At 34.3% G+C, this 25,166-nt stretch overlaps 1 protein-coding gene across 1 annotated transcript in view; it reads left to right on the forward strand.

The window, feature by feature from the left end:
• The window catches only part of CSMD3 (CUB and Sushi multiple domains 3), a 1,470,240-nt gene that overhangs the window by 1,298,326 nt on the left and 146,748 nt on the right, over window positions 1–25,166 (forward strand). Inside the window, exons 39-42 of the mRNA NM_001424929.1 lie at window positions 13,794–13,912; window positions 15,012–15,081; window positions 20,509–20,625; window positions 24,732–24,941. Of these exons, the coding sequence (NP_001411858.1) occupies window positions 13,794–13,912; window positions 15,012–15,081; window positions 20,509–20,625; window positions 24,732–24,941 (516 nt within the window). The remainder of the gene's footprint in view (window positions 1–13,793; window positions 13,913–15,011; window positions 15,082–20,508; window positions 20,626–24,731; window positions 24,942–25,166) is intronic.

Consider the following 25,166-nt stretch of genomic DNA (forward strand, 5'->3'; position numbering starts at 1 on the left):
CTCAGCTCAGTGCTCTGAGATGACCTAGAGGGGTGGGGTAGGAGGTGTGGGTGGGATGGAGGCTCAAGAGGAAGGGGATATATGTACATTTATAACTGATCTGCATTGTTGTACAGCAGAAATTAACAAAACATTGTAAACCAATTATATTCCCATTAAAAAAAAAAGAATGAAACATATTAAAGGTTTATTTGGTACTACTTTCAACATAAGAAAAAAAAATGGTAGATGGATACAACATTTATATGTATGTAATCATCCAGACATCCTGGAATGTGAAGTCAAGTAGGCCTTAGAAAGCATCACTATGAACAAAGCTAGTGGAGGTGATGGAATTCCAGTTGAGCTATTCCAAATCTGAAAGATGATGCTGTGTAAGTGCTGCACTCAATATGCCAGCAAATTTGGAAAGCTCAGCAGTGGCCACAGGACTGGAAAAGGTCAGCTTTCATTCCAATCCCAAAGAAAGGCAATGCCAAAGAATGCTCAAACTACCACACAATTGCACTCATCTCACACGCTAGTAAAGTAATGCTCAAAATTCTCCAAGCCAGGCTTCAGCAATATGTGAACCGTGAACTTCGTGATGTTCAAGCTGGTTTTAGAAACGGTAGAGGAATCAGAGATCAAATTGCCAACATCCGCTGGATCATGGAAAAAGCAAGAGAGTTCCAGAAAAACATCTCTTTCTGCTTTATTGACTATGCCAAAAGTTTTGAGTGTGGATCACAATAAACTGTGGAAAATTCTGAAAGAGATGGGAATACCAGACCACCTGATCTGCCTCTTGAGAAATGTGTATGCAGGTCAGGAAGCAACAGTTAGAACTGGACATGGAACAACAGACTGGTTCCAAATAGGAAAAGGAGTTCGTCAAGGCTGTATACTGTCACCCTGTTTACTTAACTTCTATGCAGAGTACATCATGAGAAATGCTGGACTGGAAGAAATACAAGCTGGAATCAAGATTGCCGGGAGAAATATCAATAACCTCAGACATGCAGATGACACCACCCTTATGGCAGAAAGTGAAGAGGAACTCAAAAGCCTGTTGATGAAAGTGAAAGAGGAGAGTGAAAAAGTTGGCTTAAAGCTCAACATTCAGAAAACGAAGATCATGGCATCCGGTCCCATCACTTCATGGGAAATAGATGGGGAAACAGTGGAAATAGTGTCAGTCTTTATTTTCTGGGCTCCAAAATCACTGCAGATGGTGCCTGCAGCCATGAAATTAAAATATGCTTACTCCTTGGAAGAAATGTTATGACCAACCTAGATAGCACATTCAAAAGCAGAGACATTACTTTGCCAACAAAGGTTTGTCTAGTCAAGGCTATGGTTTTTCCTGTGGTCATGTGTGGATGTGAGAGTTGGACTGTGAAGAAGGCTGAGTGCTGAAGAATTGAAGCTTTTGAACTGTGGTGTTGGAGAAGACTCTTGAGAGTCCCTTGGACTGCAAACAGATCCAACCAGTCCATTCTGAAGGAGATCAGCCCTGGGATTTCTTTGAAAGGAATGATGCTAAAGCTGAAACTCCAGTACTTTGGCCACCTCATGCGAAGAGTTGACTCATTGGAAAAGACTCTGATGCTGGGAGGGATTGGGGGCAAGAGGAGAAGGGGACAACAGAGGATGAGATGGCTGGATGGCATCACTGACTTGATGGACGTGAGTCTGGGTGAACTCCGGGAGTTGGTGATGGACAGGGAGACCTGGCGTGCTGCGATTCATGGGGTTGCAAAGAGTCGGACACAACTGAGCGACTGATCTGATCTGATCTGAATCATCCAATAATCAGTCAGTGATCTTTATATTTTATAGTTAACTTATTAGCCTTCTTATCTTTATCCACAAATTCCTTTTGACGTGTAACATAACATATTTGAAGTATAACATAATGGTAGCCAAAATCCTGCCTACCATACTGAAACACTGAGTATAGGCCTAGTCAACAGACTAAGGATGTACTGTAGAAATTTTGAAGAGAATTCAAGAGATTCATGAATAAAAGTTCAGTTTGGGTAAAGTTATTTTTCTGGCAGTAAAAACTGTTAAAAGTTATTGAAGGATTATGTAATCCTTTCTGGAAACTTCTGAATTTAGGAATACACACTTGTCTTCCATGGTGACTTTGAAAGCTGTTTTGCAAAGGATTTAGAAATGGGTTAAATGCCTTCTTGAAGTTATTTATTATCCAGTTAGGATTTAGAGGTTAGACAAACTATGATAATCAATAAAAAACTGACTATAAATTCAGTGTTCTCTTAATACATATTCCAGATGTATAATTCAGAAGAAATATTCTGTAGCAGACAAAAATTATTTAGAATCCCATTTTTACATCTATTCTAATCTTTGATTTCCATAGATGGAAAAACATTTGAATTTGAGTTATAAAATTCTAGAAAACAGAGATTAATATTTCTACCTTTTGATCTTGAAATACTTTTAAAAATCTTTTTCCAGCTTTATTGAGAAATAGTTGACATACATCACTGTTTAAGGTATACAAAAAAGGTGGTTCGATTTATATATGTTGTGAAATGATTAATGCAATAGGTTTAGTTAACGTCTATCATCTCATATATATGCAGTAAAAAAAAAAAGGAAAAAAAGCATTTCTCCTTGTAAAGAGAACATTTAAGATCTACTCTCTTAACAAACATGTATCATAGAAAAGTGTTAACTATAGCCATCCTGTAGTGGTTTATACCCCTAATTACATTACACTCATTTATCTTTTTACTGGAAAGTTATACCTTTTGACTACCTTCATGAATATATTTATTAGTATTACAAACTGTACTCTCTTAGAGGTTGTAGTTCCACAAATCAGGGTAAATCTTCTAAGTTACACACAAAGTGAGATAATAAATATAAATTTGGAAATATTCTCAATAACATTTTTCTGAGATGTTGATATATTCTATTAATTTTATGCTATTAAATTATCTGATATATAATGAGATAACCGATATTAATGAAAAGACTTTTTAAAAGTCAGTTTTTCTGTCTGTTAATAACTAAAGAAATTGGACATTGAAGAGAAAGAAGGTAGGCGGAAGACATGTTTGCCTAGCAACTTTGGAAGGCCGCAAATATTTATATCAGAGTTCCAGAGTTTAAAGGATACAGTTTTCTCTGCTTAATCGAGATAAGCTGAAAAACACTTATTAAAAGAGTCTGATTTACGTTTTTCTATTTTCTGATATGAGTGATCATAATTTGACATGAAGATGCATCATTATTTGTATTGGAAATTGTACTGGTGTTCTGGTTAATAGTCATGTGTACTAGTGTAGTTAGGTGTGCTAACATTCTGTTTTAGTAGTCATGTAAATAGAAGTAGCTGCTCTGAGTTAGTATATTTTTTCCAGCATTGTTCACATTCTTTCTGTTTCCTGATCCACAAGAGCACTAGAAGGTGGGAATCTATTCATCAGTTTGTGTGTGTGTGTGTGTGTGTGTGTGTGTGTGTGTATTTTAAACATATGTGATTCTGGTTATAATTGTATGTCTTGCATAAATGTATTTGTTGCTAGGGAAAATGTTCCTAGTGCGTGGAATGCCATTAGTTGTATCAGTGTTGGGTAGGCTTCCACAAAAAGAACCTGTAGTTTCTAGTTGCTCTTGTTACTTGAATTCAGGTCCAGCCTCATCATTTTGAAATGATCATTTGATTGTAACATACATATGCAGTTTTCCTCATACTTCCTATTTGTGGAGGCACACTTTTAAATCCCACTAATGGAAAATCCAGCACCTTCCCTGGTAGCTCAAACAGTAAAGAGTCTGCCTTCAGTGAAGGAGGCCCAGGTTCGATCCCTGGGTTGGGAAGATCCCGTGGTGAAGGAAATGGCAATTCACTCCGTATTTTTGCCTAAAAAAATCCCATCGACAGAGGACCCTGGCAAGCTACAGTCCATGGGGTCGTGAATAGTCGAACATATCTGAGCCTCTTCACTAGCACCTAATGGAAAATCCTAGAGGGACTGTGAGCATTTATAAATCAATGAACAGTTTTTGGTCTTGAACTTATAAAATGAACTTATTTTAAAAAGGGAAACTATATAGTAATTGTGTTTGAAAATTTATGGGTGCTCAAAGATCTCAGGATGTAGTCTCTGAGGAAGACAAAGGTAATGTCACCATAATGAATAATTTTTTCCCTCCTCCCACACCTGAGATCATTCATTATATCTACTACTAATAATTTTGCTGTAAATCTTATAAAAACTCATGTGGCCTGAAAACATCTTTCCATGTTGTGCAATAGTTGGAAGGCTAGTCTGAGTACCCAAATTATAAAAATAGTTGTAAAATAGTCAATGCTAAGGAATGTATTCATTTAAATGTAGTTTATAAATAACAAAAGGTTTCAATTCAACACAATAGTTATTTTATTGCTTTCCTTCCTTGAACAGTATGCTTAAGACCTAATGCATTAGGTCTTAAGTTTATTTTTATAACCACAAAAAATGGGCTAGTTAGATAATTGATTATTTGTGAAAAAATAGTGATTTGTGATTAGTGATTTGTGATTTGTGAAAATAGTGATTTGTGAAAAAGGTAATTATATTTTTACCTAAACTAATTGTCTTATTCTACTTCATGTATATCATCTTGTAACTATTAATTTTAGAAACACCTCCTGTCCAAGTTAAATTGTTAATGTTTGTCATTTCTAATTTAAATTGCTATTAACCTAGACTATATTACATGCAAATATGTGTAATTGATCTTTATAAACACATTTCACTCCTTAAACCTATAAGGCCATTCTAGTTTTGGCATAGTTTACTCTTTTATCCAAATTTATTTCATGATCATCTCATTGATTTTTCATGTCTTTGTGGTATTGATTTAGAGATGGTTCTTAATTAGAGAGTCTCTGAATTCATAAAACATTGTGTTTGTGTAGTTCTAAAGTTTCTCTAGTTATATCTTGAGCTATTGTAGTAACACTGCTCCTAGTCTTCTGGATTTTCTTATAGAAGCTTCTCTTTGTGAGTCAATCACAAAACTGAAGGTCCTTAAGTTTGGGGCTTTATGTAAATCTTTATATGTGTTCTTTATATTACTAGAATATTTATGTGAGATCTATTGGTCTTAAACATAGAGACATGCTTTCATGACAATAAATATATATATATATATCCTTTATCTAGAATCCAAATGTACAACCTAACTTCCATGCTTAAAACCATTCAGTAATGCTAGTAAATGTTTTTTGAGGGCATCCTGTGTTCCTGAAACTATCTAATTCTTATACATGTATTGTTTTCTTTATGCACCAAAATATTCATGTGGAGTTGGTATAATTTTGCATCTATTTTATAGGTGAGGAGACTGAGACATAGAGATTATCTCAGATTTTACCACAAAAAGGCAAGAAACTAGTGGAACCAGAATGCACACAGAGTACATAAGTTTTGTTCTTAATAACTCTGAATTTTACCTCCATTAACCACAGTAGGAAAATACAAACTTCTACATTGATTAGATTACAAGATTGTTTATATAGTCTATATCCTGTCTCCCTTTTCAGCTTCATTTTTAACTGCCCTTCCCAAAACACTATAATATGTTTTACAAAAAATGCTCCCCTTTTTTCTTCCATAAAAGAAGGAAAAATAACATAAAACATTATCCACTTAACATGCCAAGACAGCATATTCACCTTCCTCTTTATTATTATGAACTGATAAAATATATATTTTTTTAGTACTCACACAGGTTAGTTTCTATGAAATAATTATTTAAATAGAAGACAGCCTTCTTATATTGTGCTTGTTCTGCTACTCTGAAGCCATCTTTTAAAACAACCCCCTCTCTAGCTCTACCCAGAATTTCTTCAGAGCATGGTTGCTTATGTTGCTAATTGATCTTTGCTTTTCCAGCATGTGTGTAACACAGTAAGAACATACAATTGGTACCAGTAATTGCTCATGTAATGAATGAATGGTCCCTACCTGCCAGATTCTATTTATCATTTTACTTATCTTTATTCTTTAGACTAAAATTTTATAGGTAGAATCTATCACTGGGGTTTCCCAGGCGGCTCAGTAGTAAAGAATCTGCTTGCCAATGCAGAAGACGCAAGAGACATGGGTTCGATCACTGGGTGGGAAAGAGCCCCTAGAGTAGGAAATGGCAACCCACTCCAGTATTTCTTGCCTGGAAAATTCTGTGGACAGAAGATTCCTTACAGGCTACAGTCCATGGGATCACAAAGAGGCAGACATGATTGAGCGACTGAGCATACACACAAACACACATTTATTACTGAGTACTCAGTTTTTCAGAATAATGCTAGGTCAAATGTTAAATAGGTAAACATAAGTAAGAAAAGTTGAGAATCAGGGTAAACATGAGCGAAGCCTGTACCACATATTTCTAAACTTACACTGCTACTCGTCAGTGACTTTTTAAAAAAAATTTATTTTAATTGGAGGCTAATTACTTTACAATATTGTGGTGCTTTTTGCCATACATTCACATGAATCAGCCATGGGTGTACATGGGTTCCCCATCCTGAACCTCCCTCCGACCTCCCTCCCCATCCCATCCCTCAGGGTCATCCCAGTGCACCAGCCCTGAGCACCCTGTCTCATGCATGGAACCTGGACTGGCGATCTATTTCATATATGATAATATACATGTTTCAATGCTATTCTCTCAAATCGTCCCACTCTTGCCTTCTCCCACAGAGACCAACAGTCTGTTCTTTACATCTGTGTCTCTTTTGCTGTCTCGCATGTAGAGTCATCATTACCATCTTTCTAAATTCCATATATATGCATTAATATACTGTATTGGTGTTTTTCTTTCTAACCTACTTTGCTCTGTATAATAGGTTCCAGTTTCATCCACTTCATTAGAACTGATTTAAATGCATTCTTTTTAATAGCTGAGTAATATTCCATTGTATACCAGAGCTTTCTTATCCATTTGTCTGTCAATGGACATCTAGGTTGCTTCCATGTTCCAGCTATTGTAAACAGTGCTGCAATGAACATTGGGGTACACATGTCTCTTTCAGTTCTGGTTTCCTTGGTGTGTATGCCCAGCAGTGGGATTGCTGGGTCATATGGCAGTTCTATTTGCAGTTTTTCAAGGAATCTCCACACTGTTCTCCATAGTGGCTGTATTAGTTTGCATTCCCACCAACAGTGTAAGAGGGTTCCTTTTTCTCTGCACCCTTTCCAGCGTTTATTGTTTGGAGACTTTTTGATAGCAGCCATTCTGACCGGCGTGAGGTGGTACCTCATAGTGGTTTTGATTTGCATTTCTCTGATAATGAGTGATGTTGAGCATCTTTTCATGTGTTTGTTAGCCATCTGTATGTCTTCTTTGGAGAAATGTCTGTTTAGTTCTTTGGCCCATTTTTTGATTGGGTTGCTTATTTTTCTGGAATTGAGCTGCAGGAGCTGCTTGTATATTTTTGAGATTAATTCTTTGTCCGTTGCTTCATTTGCTAGTATTTTCTCCCATCCTGAAGGCTGTCTTTTCACCTTGCTTATAGTTTCCTTTGTTGTGCAAAAGCTTTTAAGTTTAATTAGATTCCATTGTTTATTTTTGCTTTTATTTCCATTACTTTGGGGGGTGGGTCATAGAGGATCCTGCTATGATTTACATCAGAGAATGTTTTGCCTATGTTTTCCTCTAGGAGTTATATAGTTTCTGGTCTTACATTTAGATCTTTAATCCATTTTGAGTTTATTTTTGTGTATGGTGTTAGAAAGTGTTCTAGTTTCGTTCTTTACAAGTGGTTGAGTTTTCCCAGCACCACTTGCTTTTGAAGTCGAAATTGTTCTGTCTGAAAAACTTTATTGACAGACATTTACATTACATTTTGTTATTCAGTCTCTCAGTCATGTCCAACTCTTTGCAACCCCATGGACTGTGGCATGCCAGGCTTCCCTGTCCTTCACTGTCTCCCAGAGTTTGCTCAAATTCATGTCCATTGGGTTGGTGATGCTATCTAACCATCTCCTCCAGTGCGTTCTTCTCCTGCCTTCAATCTTTCCCAGCGCCAAGGTCTTTTCCAGTGAGTTGGTTTTTTACATCAGGTGACCAAAGTATTGGAGTTTCACTTCAGCGTCAGTCCTTCCAATGAATATTTAGGGTTTATTTCCTTTTGGATTGACTAGTTTGATCTCCTTGCTATCCAAGGGACTCTCAAGAGTCTTCTCCAGTACCACAGTTCAAAAACATCCATTCTTTAGCTTTCAGATTTATGGTCCAACTCTCACATCTGTACATGACTAGTGAAAAAACGATAGTTTTAACTGTAAGGACCTTTGTTGACAAAGTAATGTCTCTGCTTTTTAATATGTTGTCTAGGTTTGTCATAGCTTTTTTTTCAAAGGAGCATGCATCTTTTAAATTCATGGCTGCAGTCACCATCTGCAGTGATTTTTGAACCCAAGAAAATAATATCTGTCACCGCTTCCTCATTTCCCCCTTCTGTTTGTCATGACGTGATGGGACCAGATGCCATGATCTCAGCTTTTTAAATGTTGAGTTTTAAACCAGCTTTTTCTCTCTTCCTCCCTCATTAGGAGGCTCTTTAGTTCCTCTTCACTTCCTGCCATTAGAGTGGGATCATCTGCATATCTGAGGTTGTTGGTATTTCTTCCAACAATCTTGATTCCAGCTTGAGCTTCATCCAGGCGAGCATTTTGCATGATGTACTCTGCATATAAGTTAAATAAATAGAGTTAAAATATACATGTACATGTTACATAATAATATGTGACAAGTTGTGTTTAGTAGATTAGTTAATACAAGGTACATTCTGTTGAAAAAGTCTGTATACTTATCATTGCTGATTTCTCCAAGTCCTGCAACTAGTAGCCCAGCTCATATTGAATTCATCCTTTATCACCTTCTACATTATTCTCAAACCATTATCTTATAATGATAAATATTAAATGCCAAGTGATAATTCTAACATATTAAAAAAAATCATTAAATGTGGTGTAAACCTAGAAATAATAGTTATTTTGTATCCATTAGAGAAATTTTTAAATTGAAGACCTGCAGTATTCTTAAAATAAGATCTTCACTATCATTGAATACAAGCACTGGTCCAAAGACATATGGTTCAGTTCCTGTTGATTTCTTTTGCATGCATGCTAAGTCACTTCAGTCGTGTCCAATTTTTTGCAGCCCTATGGACTGTAGCCTGCCAGGCTTCTCTGTCCACAGGAGATTCTCCAGGCAAGAATACTGGAGTGGGTTGCCATGCCCTCCTCCAGGGGATCTTCCTGACCCAGGGATCGAACCTGTGTATCTTAAGTCTCCTGCATTTGCAGGAAATAAATCCAGGATTTTTGGTTATTTTCAATAAATTTGTACATGGGTTGTCATGTCAAATTCATAAAGTGTTTTTTTTTTTTTTTCCTTTTTACATAACAGTGTTACTGGGAGTCTTAGCAATAATTAAACTTTCTTCTCCCTTTCTCCCTATCTCATTGCATTAAGGATTTATTAAAATCATTATGGAATACTATATATGTATATTTTCAAAATGATCAAATACAAATGCTATGATTTACACCATTTTCTCCTTCAGATTGCTTTGTGAACAAAATTAAAGAATATTTTTGTTTATAAATGAACTTTTAAAGTTGAAGGACTGAGGTTTTAATGTTTACAGCCAGGGTAACTGCCCACAGTAATTTAACAGCATATATAATTAATTCTGTGCAACTTTTTATGTGGATTTTCCCTTGTATTCATTTCTGTTTGTTTTTGGCTATAGCACTTAATTCATTGAACCAATTCCCATTAAAAAATTTTACTCAAAGAGCATCTTTGATTGCCAGAGACATAATTTTACAAAATTTATACCCTTAAAGATGAAAATGACTCAATATGTTGATTGGCTAAGCTTAGTTAAGCAGGAGAGAGCTGTTTGAAACATTTTACAAGTACCTTTTCTTTGTTGATTCCTGCAAATAACCTACTGGTATTGTTACTTAGAAAGCAGTGAAAAATAATAAAGAAGACATTTTTAAACTACTGAGTTTAATCACTCAGTTTTGTAAATTAAAAAAATGACTTAAAAATATGAACTGCAGTTTTTTAAGATATTTCTGTTTTATTTTCTTTAGTGCATGTAAAATAATTGAATGCAAAAAAAATGAGAGGGGTTGTTAATATATGACTTCTCTTTCTTATCTAATTACTTCATTAACTTATTTCCTCCCCTGAGACAATCTTATTAAACAGATTAGAGTGTCAAACTCAAACTTTTCTAGGAAAATAGAAGGCAATATGTTTTTATACCCCCAAATTCTCTACTAATTCTCATTTATCTACTAGATTTTATTGTTGTTATTCAGTCGCTCAGTCATGTCTGACTCTTTGCGACTCCAAGGACTGTAGCATGCCAGGCTTCCCTGTCCTTTACTGTCTCCCACAGTTTGCTCAAACTCATGTCCATTGAGTCGATGATGCCCTCCAACCATGTCACCCTTGGTCACCCCCTTCTCCTCCTGCCTTCAGTCTTTCCTGGTATCAGGGAAAAGGAAAGATACGTCCATCTACTAAATAAGTGATGTTAGTATTTGCATTCCATTATATAACTTTTAGAAATGCAGGAATATATAATAAAGTGCATAAAATCACCAATAATTTCATATCAAGAATCTTAACTACTGCTAATATTTCACATATTTCCTTTTGGTCATTTTTGTCTGTGATTATTTGCATATAAGAATTTTTAACATACAAAATTATTAATGCATAGTCTATAGAGTTTATATCATGTTTTAAGTTAAAACTTTCATAAATATTTTGCTATATGTACATACATTATGGAAAAAATCTCTCTTAAAAATGAGTCTCATTATTTTGTGGCATCACTGTGCAATATTTTCTTTATCCTCCCAGAGGAGAAAATCAACACTTTGGGAAATTAGTAGTTTTTTATGTATATGACCTTGACTAGAGTACTTGATAGAAAGAAAGAGAAATGAACATGTAATGAATTTAGCCTTCTTAGCAAAAATGATCACATAAATTACCTTAATGGTAAAGGATAATAAATGTACTGTTCAGAACATCCAGTATACTACTTTTCCTTGTTCTAAAGTAAACTCCAGGAGTTGGTGAGGCCTGGCATGCTGCAGTCCATAGGGTTGCAAACAGTCAGACATGACTGAGTGACTGAACTGAACTGAAATGAACTGAAAAGGAAAGTGAAACCATATTGACCAGATGTATATGTTTATATCATAACTGTTCTATTTGGTTAATCATTCTTAGAAAGCTTTCTATAAAATCAGATGAGTTTAATGGATAAGACCCATTAGTGGATATTGAATGAGATGAAAGTAAATGTAACATCATTTTCGTCTTTTCTTGGATTTCAAAAGTTATATGGAAAGTGAGACATTAACTCTTAAAAGGTAGGTCACAATTTAAGGATAACTTAACTTGCCTGGTTCTATAAATTCAAGATTACAAAAGATCAAGAAACATGGAGCTTGACATATGCTTAGAGACCTAGCTAACTGTGGCACCAGCATTGACATTCTAGTCTCTATGACTCAGTCTCCTTTTGGACTACCTCAAGTGCATTCCTAAATGACCAGTTTGCTCCTTGTCTTTACTACCTTACTTTCCAATCTAACCACAACTTTATACAGTCACTGCTTTTATTTAATTTTCTATCCTTTAATTTGTACCTACTCTCACCATTATGTTATTAGATAAAGTTTCTTCCATTTGCAAAGGCAGACATTTGTATTTATTAAGAAATATAATAGAATGCTCTTTCTTTCTCATTCTATTCATTCATCTTTACGAAGAATGTTTATTGAGTGCTTCCTTAAGACTGTGTGATTTAAGCCACGCTTATGGAATTTATATTCTCAGAAGGGGATATTGAATAATTAATTACATAATTATTCATTATTAATTTATGTCAAATGCAACAAAGATGATGAATAGGGTGGTGTTAAGTATGATGGCATCTATCAGAGAGAAATAACGTGGTCAAGGAGTGAAAGAATCTATATGATATTGTCATACTTTTTGTTGTTACTCAGTCACTAAGTCATATCCAACTCTTTGCGACCTCCTGGACCACGGCATGTCAGACTTCCCTGTCCTTCACTATCTTCTGGAGTTGCTTTCCTGAATCGTTGATGCCATCCAACCATCTCATCCTCTGTTGCCCCCTTCTCCTCCTGCCCTAAATCTTTCACAGCATCAGGGTATTTTCTAACAAGTCAGCTCTTCGCATAAGGTGGCCAAAGTATTGTTATTCTTTAGAATTTAGGTTTTAATGCTTTTTAAATAAATTATTATATACAGTGAGTATTTATAATGAGTATATACATACACACATAATGATTTTGGAGTGGTGACTGCTTCCTCTCATCCATTCAGATATGTATTGCATGCATGCTAAGTTGCTTCAGACATATTCAACTCTTTGCAACCCTGTGGACATAGCCCACTAGGCTCCTCTGTCCATGGGTTTCTCTAGGCAAGAATACTGGAGTGGGTAGCCATTTCCTCCTCCAGGGGATCTTCCTGACCCAAGGATTGTACCTGGGTCTCTTACCTCTCCTACATTGGCAGACAGGTTCTTTACCACTAGCTCCACCTGGGAAACCATCAGATATGTATTAGATTAGCTCAAAATGTGAACTATAGAGAAATAGATAACAAACATTGGCTTCTATTGAAGATAAAAAGGTTTTTGATAGTAATATATTCACATGCTTAAAAAATGTTTTGGCAAAAAAAAATCAAACAATTTTTGAGCACTTAAATGAATAATTTTAGAAATAAGGCCATTTGCAGAAACATGGATTGACCTAGAGATTATCATACTAAGTGAAGTAAGTCAGAAAAAGACAAATACTGGATGGCACCACTTATATGTAAAACCTAAAATATGACACAGATGAACTAATCTATGAAACAGACTCAGACGTGGATAACAGACTTGTAGTTTCCAAGAGACAGGGAGGGTAGGATGGACAGAGTAGCAATTTGAGGTTTGTAGATGTAAACTATTTTATAAAAAATGGATAAACAATAGATCCTGATGTATAGCACAGAGAACTGTCTTTAATATCCTGTGATAAACCATATTGGAACATAATATAAAAAAGTACATATATATATATATAAATATATAATTATATATATAATAGCTGAGTCACTTTGCTATACAGCATAAATTAACACAACATTGTAAGTGAAATATACTTCAATAAAAAATGCTAAACTAAATGAAACATTTTAGAAAAACATTTTACTTTTAGTATGCTTTTATTTTTTATATTGGGAAATAAGTTGTTAATGTAAAAATAATGGAAGTGTTTTGAATTATCATCTCCATTTCATAAAAAGCTACTAAGTGATATGAACAAAATAGCAAATATTTTTTAGTCATTTTACTTAGAATGTTTTAGAAATATAATTCCATTTTATTATCACAGTAAATTATTATTTTTATTTAGTGAGTTTCTTTTTAGGAATTTTTACTTGTATCACAGAAGAAGTTTAGGCTGAGAATTAAAGGAGAGTTTAGGTATAATCACACAGCTAATTAACGGTTGGTGCCATGAAAATTCAAATAGTTCTATGGTGTAGTTTCAAAATACATTGCTGTAACCATATACAGTTAAATCTTATTCACAGAATATCCTTAATGTCTCAGTGTAAATCTAGCTTTAATGACATCAATATTCAATTTTGGTAATTTAGGCATGATTTAAGCATTCATCATTTGAAAGTTACATTTTACTGCTAATTATTCTTAGCTATTGGTTTGGATTCCTGTCCTGAACCACAGACTCCTAGCAGTGGGATTAAAATTGGAGACAGATACATGGTTGGTGATGTAGTATCCTTTCAGTGTGATCAAGGCTATTCTCTTCAGGTAGGTCTATTTTAAAATTTTAGTTTTGAATTTCATTACCCTTTCAGAATATTTTAACAAATTAATGATTAATAATACAGAAGTTATAAAACAATACTGATCTCAGGCTGCATAATTTAACATTATAATGTTAAAAGGTATTCAATTTGTCAGTGAAGTATTTGTGAGAGAAATTGCTGGAATGAACTAAATTGTTTTGTTTGCAAGTAATCAAAGATGATTTTGGAATCAAAATGAATGTTTCCTTTTATCTCTGTACACATAAGATATAAAAATTAAACTCCTAGATTTTCAGAATTTGCAAATAAAAATGAAAGTGCTACTTAAAGCATTAAATAAAGCTTCCATGATAATAAATTCCCCAGATTCATTAACAAAATGACTACAAATAAGTTTTGCTAAAATTATGGAGTTACAGTGTAAATTCTCAATTTATGTATTTATATTAATAATCTTTTGCAAGTTTTTTAAAGGGTCTGAATTTATGGCCTCATAAAAATCTCCCTAAAGCATAGACCTATTAAGAAATTAAGGGAAAAAAAATGAGACAGAAACTATTTCACATGTTAAATCAATAAATTCCTTAGAGGAAATAAAATTTAAAATGAATGATTTATAGTCTTTAAACTTTTATTCCTAATTATTAGTCTCAGTAGAACATTAAGTTTTTCTAGACTCTATATAAATTTAATATACCTTAGTTGACTTTTCATATTTTTATAAAATAATTTTATAATCATTTTGTATCTATCCCACCTTGAATATTACAGCACTTTATTATAAACCACTATGTATATGGCTATTTCCCTTGTGTAATTATTGCAGTACCTTAGTAGAACATGTTTTGGTGGAACAATGTTAAAACCACAATTTTAATGTGATATAGAGTCTTAATTTTTCTACCAAAATCTTGTTATTTTTTTACATTTTAACACAAGTGTATATAATAACCTTCCTTGTTTTAAGTCACACTAAGATTTTCCATAGTATTAAAAATATTACAATGCAATATATTGTTTTCATAAGTATCATTCACTATCCTGTGTGATATTTAGACTTTTAAAAATGTGTACTGACCTGTACTGTCTTGTTTATATAGGGCCATTCTCATATTACATGTATGCCTGGACCTGTAAGAAGATGGAATTATCCAATCCCAATTTGTTTGGGTGAGTTAAAGAACTATAAATTGTTGATTAGATGTTTTAAAGATAAACCTTGTATATGTTGTTTTTCAAACATAAAGTTTGACTTTTGCAAGTTTTATGAAAATTATATTCCCAGATAAATGTTTCCATTTTTTTTTTTAATTTTAAAGTTTTACATTTTTTTGTCCCAACGTAATTATCAATGTATGGCTTAACACTACAAATTGAGAAACGGTATTAGGTTTTCTGATTCCCAGAGAGTTTTCTCAGTATAATGTTGTAGAATTACTCACACTCATAGATCAGGAAAACAAGTAAATATTCTACTGCTTACTCTTGAGCCAAAATAGGTAAGAAAACTAGAGTCTACCAAAGGGAGCATGACACCCAATGAGATGTATGATGTATCAAAAGAACACTTGAGACTTTGAAATTTGAGCCCAAATATTTACCCTAATTTAATGCAGCTTCCAGTTATTTCTATCCACCTTAATTCTTTTCATTTTTAAAATTCTGGTGTCTGTGTGCCACCATTAATATGCTGGGCTCTATAGAGTATGAAATCACTGCAGATGGTGACTTCAGCCATGAAATTAAAAGACGCTTACTCGTAGGAAGGAAAGTTACGACCAACCTAGATAGCATATTCAAGAGCAGAGACATTACTTTGCCAACAAAGGTTCGTCTAGTCAAGGCTATGGTTTTTCCTGTGGTCATGTATGGATGTGAGAGTTGGACTGTGAAGAAAGCTGAACACCGAAGAATTGATGCTTTTGAACTATGGTGTTGGAGAAGCCTCTTGAGAGTCCCTTGGACAACAAGGAGATCCAACCAGTCCATTCTGAAGGAGATCAGCCCTGGGATTTCTTTGGAAGGAATGATGCTAAAGCTGAAACTCCAGTACTTTGGCCACCTCATGTGAAGAGTTGACTCGTTGGAAAAGACTCTGATGCTGGGAGGGATTGGGGGCAGGAGGAGAAGGGGACGACAGAGGATGAGATGGCTGGATGGCATGACTGACTCGATGGATGTGAGTCTGGGTGAACTCCGGGAGTTGGTGATGGATAGGGAGGCCTGGCGTGCTGTGATTCATGGGGTCGCAGAGTCAGACACGACTGAGCGACTGAACTGAACTGAACTGATAGAGTATGAAAAGAAAGTGTGAGTTATGATCTCCATCATTAAAACATTTGTTTACCATTTAGAGTTGTAGAAATAAATGAAATTAAATAGGAGAGTGATTTAGTGTTTAGTGCCATTGACTACCTGATGGAATTAAGAAAGATGAGAATGGTGTTGACTGAAGCCATTGGGAAATACAGGCAGTCAATAAAATTTACAAAGGGTATTGAATGGCAGATGTAATTAAATGAATGAATAAGATTACCCTTCCTGAGTAGGAAAAAAATAAAAGAATTGGTGTGACCTAAATACCTACCAATTTACAGTGAACAAACCTGTAATGTGTTAGTTTCCTTGGGCTAGTGTAACAAAATGCTATGGATTAAATGACTTCAGCGACAGAGGTTTATTTTGTCACATTTCTAGAAGCTAGAAGTTCAAGGTCAAGGTGGTGGCAGGGATGTATTTTTGGAGTACTTCTTTCCTTGACTTGTGGAAGATGATCTTCTCCCTACATCTTGACATGGCCTTTTCACTGTGAGGGAGCTCCCCGATAGTACACCAGTACTATTATATTAGAGCTCCCTACCCTCATGACTTTATTTAACTTTAACTATCTCCTTAAAAGAGATATCACTTATCTCCAAATGCAGTCACATTTGGGAATTAGGGCTTTAACATGTGAATATTAAGAGGACACAATTCAGTCTGTGATGCCTATGTGCCATATGCACAATTTTTGTTAGAGAGTACTGGAAATTAATGTTTGAGTAAAGATGTCTTTTATTGACAAACAATATTAAAAGCATTCAGACTTTAGATTGGATGACAATTTTGGAAGGATTTATTTCTTTAGGTATTATAAATAATTTATGCATATAATACCAATTACAAATTGCACATATACATATAGTAATTATTATAAAAATTATATATACAGATAACGTCATTTATGTAAATGTTATGAATATGTGGTATGTATATATCCAATTAAGTATAAAATTGAGATGATAAAGATTAAAATAATATATATATATTGCTGATGTGAAAGCAGAGAGTTTCGGTCTTTTATTCATTACTGTTCTTTACTGCCAAGAACAGTTAGTATCTTAAGTACATATCCGATAAATATAGTTTAGTGAACAAATTAAAGTTTTAGATTATAGTATGTATAGTTTTTATGATATCTTTCTTGACATTCACTTAGAAACATTTTCTCCATCATATCATGTTTCCAAAAATTTTATTTTTTAAATGGCTTTATAGCACATAGCATAGTCTAATTTGTATAGTTATTCTCTTTTGTTAGCTGAGTTTTTTGTCTTTTTGATATAGTTTTATACACCTTTGGTTCACATTTATACACATTTCTTTTAAAGTGTTCTTCACATGCCTTTTTGCAGATATTCTTTACTTAGGATCTTACAGTAGATTAATTTTGTTATTGAATAACTATTTAAAAATTCTATAAATATCATCAAATTGCTTTAGAAAGTTGTATCAATTTGAATATCACTCAGTTATGATATGGTAATTTCCATTTTGCTGTATTAGTAGCTTCAGTTATTACTCTTAACAAATTGCTTAGTTTTTAGGTAACTATTGTGTTTTGATTAAATCTATATTCCATTGAATATTGTTAACAAGGGAAATATTAGATAGAAGTGATATTTCAATAAAATTAAACTAGAAATTCTGTATTTATATAGGCTAAATTTGTATGAAACTGTATCAAATACTGATCATATTTTGATGTGCAATGTATCTATATTTGAATTTCAGCTAAGGTGCAATAGCTTTGCATGGCAAGTATATTATTCTGTTTGCTTATCTGTTGTATGGAATAGTAATAAGCCCATTATGAGAACGAAATGAGAGAACGCATTAAAGTATTTAACTCAAACCTGAAATACAGAGGGTGTCCACAGTGGTATTATAATGAAAAATGTGCAACAACTTAAGGGTCCAATAATGGGGAAAGGGGAAGTGAACATTGTAATGGAATATTTAATAACATGAACAAAGTTTATAATATGTAGTCAAATATAAAAAGGCTTAAAGTGATTCTCAGCATGATCCTGTTTTCTTTATATATGTAGTGTATAAACACACATGCATGAATGTACGCTTTTCTGCAGAGAAATAAAGAATTATAAAGGTAGACAGGTTATCTATGGGGAGTGGAATTCCAGAGCACTGTTATTTATTTTCTACTCAATTTTTATATTTTATAAATTTTGGACAGTAAACTTATACTATACTTGACAAATGTTAGAATTGATATCATGGCCATATTTTAAGGAGAAACTGAAGGCAAGAGGCTGATTCAGAGAATGCCTTAAAACTGTAGTCATCAGGTCTCAACGTTACAATCTTATAAACTGAAAAATAAACAGTCTGCCAGATATTGTGGTAGAAGGAAGGAAAAATCACTTGAGATTTCTTTGGAATAGAGACAAATCTGAAGGAAAAATCAAAGATGATTTTATCTTGGAGGACTGTGCTGTGGTTGTGTCCTTAAGAAAAAAGCATATAATAGGGCTCAAGAGTCTCCTGTGAAATGACTGGTGAAGCACAGCACTGTCATTAAGGCCTGGGTGTGCGTGAGCTGGCAGAGTCACTGAGAAAATAGGCAGGGGCGTGGACCTGAAGGCAGATGCAGTGCTTGTATTCTTGTTTTCATGGTTTGTTGCTATTTTTCTTTCTCTTTCACTATCTGTTTTCTTTTATTCTTTCCTTCTCCCTTCTCTGATTTTGAGATTTACACTCTAGCAATGTGGGCAGTGCAGAGGACAGGATTTTGAGATCATTTCTAAAGAGATGGAATGTAGCAGAATTAGAGGGACAGGGAGTACTTCAAACACTTGAGATTGTGAAGGCAAGAAAGCAAAAGAGAGTCCTTGTGTTCTTTCACTTAAAATTCAGAATAAAGCAAAACAAATATACAATTGCATTCTTTCCAGGAACTTTAAAAGTACTTTTGATTGGCCAAAATATTTTCTCTATAATTCCCAATTATTGATTGTGTAATATATATATGTGGATAATCAAATTTTAGGAAAAATAATTGGTGAATATTAATGGTTTATATATGTTGAAAACTGCTCTGGTTTAAAGATGGATGAGCTGAGATTTGAGAAGAATGGAAAATATACAGGTGTATTACACAATGATAATTACAACTTTTAAAGAAAGATTGATATGCAGATTAACTACAAGGTTATATATATCCCCTTAGTAAAATCTGCTTGATACATAATTTATTCAGCTCACATAGCTAAAGATAGCTATCAAACTAGCTGCTGATATCACATAGAACATTGATAAACTTTCTACTGAATTTGCCTCTTTGATCTATAAGCTGAAGTTTGAATATCTATCTGTTGCTGTTCATAATAATAAATGAATGAAGTTGCAGGTACTTGTACAGGTAATTTTCTAACCTGATGTGCAGTCATGAAACCTGATTCTTCAACCAACAACTGAGATGTGTATTTTAGTCCTTCTGTGACAAAAGGATAAAAATATACACTAAGAGGAAAGAATTAGCTTCTAGACTGCAGTTCTATTATTACATGTTAAATAATTCTATATAATCATGTAAAATTAAAACTTGGGTAATTATCTGTTCTTATAGTTTATGGTTAGCTCATCTATAATAAATAAGTATAATAGGGACTCTAAAAAAGTATAAATTTATCCCCAAATTCTCAAATATGGGGGCATCTTTTTACTTATGTTATACTCCCTGTTTTTGTCTAGATTCTTTTAGGATAAAGTGAGGCCATATCTTACAGTCCTGTTCATCCCTTGCATATTATCAATAGAAAACAGTATTTTACTTAAAAACCTTTAGCCTCCTCACAAAAAGAAGAAAAGAGGAAGATTGGGAAATGAAACTCTCCTCACTATAATACTTAGAATGAGTGTTGGTGGCTTGATTTTATTCTAAATTGTATCATCTTTTGAATGAATCAAAACATTTCTAGATGTACTTTGGATCAGAAATGTTCTGCTCACTATGGAAAAGGATCTGTGCTTCTTGTTGAATTGTATTCACTGCACATGAACTACTCTTCTCTGTTCAGTAATTGATTTAGCTTGTATTTACAGCTGAGGAAGGAAATACATTATCCTTTTTTGTATTTTACAAAGTGCCTTCTCAATTGATTATATTTGAATACTGGTACGTGGTGAATTAGATTGAAAATATTCAAATTTGTATCAGTTTTAACTTAGAGACTTGATTCATACTTGAAATGATTTCAGTCTGTTTTCAATGCAATAAAGTACTTTGGCTTAAGTGGGACCTCAATTCTCTTGCAGCTCAGTGTGGTGGTGCAATGTCAGATTTCAGTGGTGTGATCCTCAGCCCTGGGTTTCCTGGAAACTACCCCAGCAGTTTAGATTGCACGTGGACAATAAAGCTGCCCATAGGTTTTGGTACGTATATTAAAAACACATGAAAGAGTTTTTTATATTATTAATTCATCCTTTAAAAAATATCAAAGTGCGGTAAGAGCTTAATGAAATATTCACAAATTATAGTTTACTTTGTTATTACATGTGCTTGACTTGGAGTTCTTGGATAATTGAAAGAATATGGACATTTTTAAATTTTATAGGTAGTTGATAAATAGAAAACCATGATATTTTCCAGACAATATGTATGAATATAGGCTGACTTAGATGTGTGTAGTAGTGATAAATGCAACATGATTTTCATGTATTTTGTTTTTGTAACTCTCTTCTGCTTACCATGCGGGAGACCTGGGTTTGAGCCCTAGGTTGGGAAGATCCCCTGGAGAAGGAAATGGCAATCCACTCCAGTACTATTGCCTGGAAAATCCCAGGGACAGAGGAGCCTGGTAGGCTACCGTCTATGGGGTCACAAAGAGTCGGACACGACTGAGAGACTTCACTTTCACTTTCTGCTTAATGTAGCCAAGTAGTTCATAGAAAAATTATTTTCTGGTAATATATTGAATCTAATATTCATTATAAATAAATAAGTTTTGTACATTTTAAAAAGTACAGATTTTCTACTGTAAGATTTAAATACCCATGCTGATGTAATCGGAGAAGGCAATGGCACCCCACTCCAGTACTCTTGCCTAGAAAAACCCATGGATGGAGGAGCCTGGTGGGCCACAGTCCATGGGTCGCGAAGCGTCGGACATGACTGAGCGACTTGACTTTCACTTTTCACTTTCATGCATTGGAGAAGGAAATGGCAACCCACTCTAGTGTTCTTGCCTGGAGAATCCTAGGGACGGGGGAGCCTGGTGGGCTGCCGTCTATGGGGTCTCACAGAGTCAGACACGACTGAAGCGACTTAGCAGCAGCGGCAGCAGCTGATGTAATAAGACCTTTCTAATTCTAATAATATAATTCCCAGTGTTCATATATTTAGCATTAAATATATATAATACATTGAATAATAAATTATTTCCCTCTTGTGTCACTAACATTTTCTCTTGCAGCTACTTCATATCCCACTAGTCTATAAATGCATAAATAGTGTTAGATTGGGGATAGATTTATTCATTAAATCACAGAAGAATAACATATAGATATTCCTTGAAATACAAACCTAGTATATTTAGAGTTAAGATATTCTGTATTATCTCACTTATTGAGAGTGAAAGTGAAAGTTGCTCAGTCGTGTCAGATTCTTTGTGACCCTGTGGACTATACAAACCATGGAATTCTCCAGGCCAGAATACTGGAGTGGGTAACCTTTCCCTTCTCCAGAAGATCTTCTCAACCCAGAGATCAAGCCCAGGTCTCCCGCATTGCAGGCGGATTCTTTACCAACTGAGCCACAAGGGAAGCCCAAGAATGCTGGAGTGGGTAGCCTATCTATTCACCAGCGGATCTTTCCAACCTAGGAATCAAACCGGGGTCTCCTGCATTGCAGGCAGATTCTTTACCAACTGAGCTATCACAGAAGCCCAACTCACTTATTAGATGCCTCATTTACCCAATGGTTTTCCAGGTCGTGCTGGTGGTAAGGAACCTGTCTGCCCATGCTGGAGATGTAAGAGGTGTGGGTTCGATCCCTGGGTTGGAAAGATCCCCTCGAGGAGGGCATGACAACCCACTCCAGTATTGTTGGCTGGAGAATCCCATGCACAGAGGAGTCAGATGGACTATGGTCCATAGAGTCGCTGAAGCAAGTTAACTGCATGCATGCATTTACCCAAAAGCGTCAATAGCCTCAGAATCATAATTCATTAAGAATGTTTTATGTAAATTAATAGAAACTCATAGTTTTGGAATTCTATACTTATGTACATATCATACTCCAGGTATTTTGCTAAGTGCTAGGGATAAATGCATGGTAAAACAGACTGCACTTTTCCCCAGTTGAGTTACAGTCATGATGAGGAGACAGATAGTCAAATATGCAATTGCAGTGAAGTAAATTAAAGAGTACAGGATTAAGCTTAGTACAGACCTCCAACCTAGTCCAGGAAATGCAAAAAAGGTTTGCCAGAGGAAGTGATGCCTGAATTGTGGCTTTAAATATAAGTAAGCCCAGAAAAGAGGGTCAGGCTGTGAGGAACACAAAAGAAATTGTAGGTAAACAGAATGACATATGGAAAAATGCAGATAACAAAGCTAAAGAAATTCAACAAACTTGAGCACTATGTGACTGGTTTGAAGTTTGGGGAGAATAGTAGGTCACTGAGAGAAGAATGCTGGGGAACTTTCTAAGGATAATTATTTTAGCTCCAACATAGGAACACCCTTTAACTTGAAGTCATAGCCAAATTCTATGCCTTTTGATTGAAAGTGAATAGATGAATAATAGATTTGAAACAATATGTTTATTCTTATGTCTTTTACTAGCTACTTAAGAGGGCTCATCCCATGTTGCTTATGGAGATAAGTGAATTATTTTAAAATAAATTAGTATATATATTTGCAGTAGTGTCATATCATCATAGTTCTTGTTAATGCTTTGTTTATTTTAAAGATTAAGTTTATTAAAACTTAAAAACTATATGCATCTCTTTCTCTGTTTTAGAAATAGAAACAGGAGACTGTTTCTGATTTGATTACATTTAAGTTTTCCCACTGTTTTCTTTGATATTGGTTACCTCAAATATTGGTTCTAGTGTATTTGACAAATAATTTATAAGCATTAAAAGAAAATTGAATACATATAAAGTTAAAGAAATATTTTTTCTCACATCTATGCAAATATTGTTGATAATATAATTTGTGAAAAGATTGGGGAAATTTTTAGAAAAATATGTACTTCTTGTAGCTTCACATATTAAGATAATCATGTTCAAACTTCTAAGATTTTCTGTTTATCCAGGAATGTATATAATATTTTAAAGCATATTTTCAGTATTTCCCAAATTTATTTGTTCATATAATTCTTTTTCCATGTATCAGGATTTGCATGTAACTGTTTCCAGGAACAAAATGACTTGACTTGAAAACCTCACTAGTTATTAAGAGCAACAGCTCAAGAGCCAGAGTATCTGAGTTGTAATTTCAGCTCTTTTAGGATATTGTGTAAGCTTAGTATAATGTTGAGCTTCCCTGTGCCTCAGTCTCCTCATTCTCACAAGTAACCATGAGCATGGAATGTTAGCATATAAAAAACTTAAAATAGTGCCTAGTGAAAGGAAAACACAACAAGTTGAAGAATGGTAGTTGTGAAAACAAAACATAGAATTCAATAAAAATTGAATATTAATTGAATTAGGTGGACATTCCTCTTTAAGGTCACCAACTCAGTGGACATGAGTTTGAGCAAACTCTGGAAGATGGTGAAGGACAGGGAAGCCTGGCACGCTGCCATCCATGGGGCCACAGAGTCCAACATGACTGAGTGACTGAACAACAACCTCAATGCGACTTTTATTTTTTCTACCCCAGAGGCATTTCACTGTCCCATATTTTAGTTATGTTTATAAAGAAATTATTTTGTAATGTAGCAAATAACAATGACCCCTAGATTTTATCACGAATATTATATAACATTTGGCATTATCTTCTGACAAGAAAATATTAAAACAGAATACTGAAAATTATATGCCTCAAAATGATATTTTGGAGAAGTTGATTTATTCCCTGTATGTGACTAATTTCTAACACAGTCGTGAAATCTGATTATGTTAATATATAAAACTTTGCAATCGTATTTTGCCCTCAAATTGGCCTTTTACAAAATAAAAATTATTGAGTGGCTTTTCATCTTTAAGAGTTGATTGATCTAATTTTAAATGGTATTAAAGAGCAAGAAAGCTACTTTCTTAATTAGTTTTGTTATGGTGACATTGTAGTAAAATGAGATGTTTCCCATGTGACAAATTATGGCATTTGAGAGCAGTATTCTATTTGAACTATAGCAAAGCTAATTGTTCTGAGCAGACAACAAACCCATGGCCCAGATCTTGACAGTATGCCTCTCAACCTAAATGCAAATGTATCTTAAGAACATTAATGTGAATGTGTGTGTTTGTGTATATGCATGCACTTAATTTGGTAAAAAATAAAGTAGCATAATGTTTGTTTTTCTTCCTTAGGTGTCCATCTGCAGTTTGTAAATTTTTCTACAGAAACCATACATGATTATTTGGAAGTAAGAAGTGGATCCTCAGAAACTAGTACTGTTATTGGGCGACTTAGTGGTCCTCAAATACCATCTTCCCTGTTTAGCACAACCCATGAAACCAGCTTGTATTTTCACAGTGACTATTCACAAAACAAACAAGGGTTTCACATTGTATACCAAGGTGAGTGGAATAATACAAAATGAGAAATTATTTAGCCTATAGACAGCTATTAGCAATCTAACTCTTAAGTATTTTCTATGTTATGTTTTAGAAAGAAAAAAGGAGCCCTACCAAGGCAAGCTTCAGTTAGGAAGAGTTTTAAATAATGCAATTTTCAGGCAACCAAATGTGGGAAAATTATGTCTTTTTGACACCTTACAAATTCTAACCATGAAAAAAGTATTT

This window comes from Bos taurus, chromosome 14 (assembly GCF_002263795.3).
Source record: "Bos taurus isolate L1 Dominette 01449 registration number 42190680 breed Hereford chromosome 14, ARS-UCD2.0, whole genome shotgun sequence".
NCBI classification, from domain to species: Eukaryota; Metazoa; Chordata; class Mammalia; order Artiodactyla; family Bovidae; genus Bos; species Bos taurus.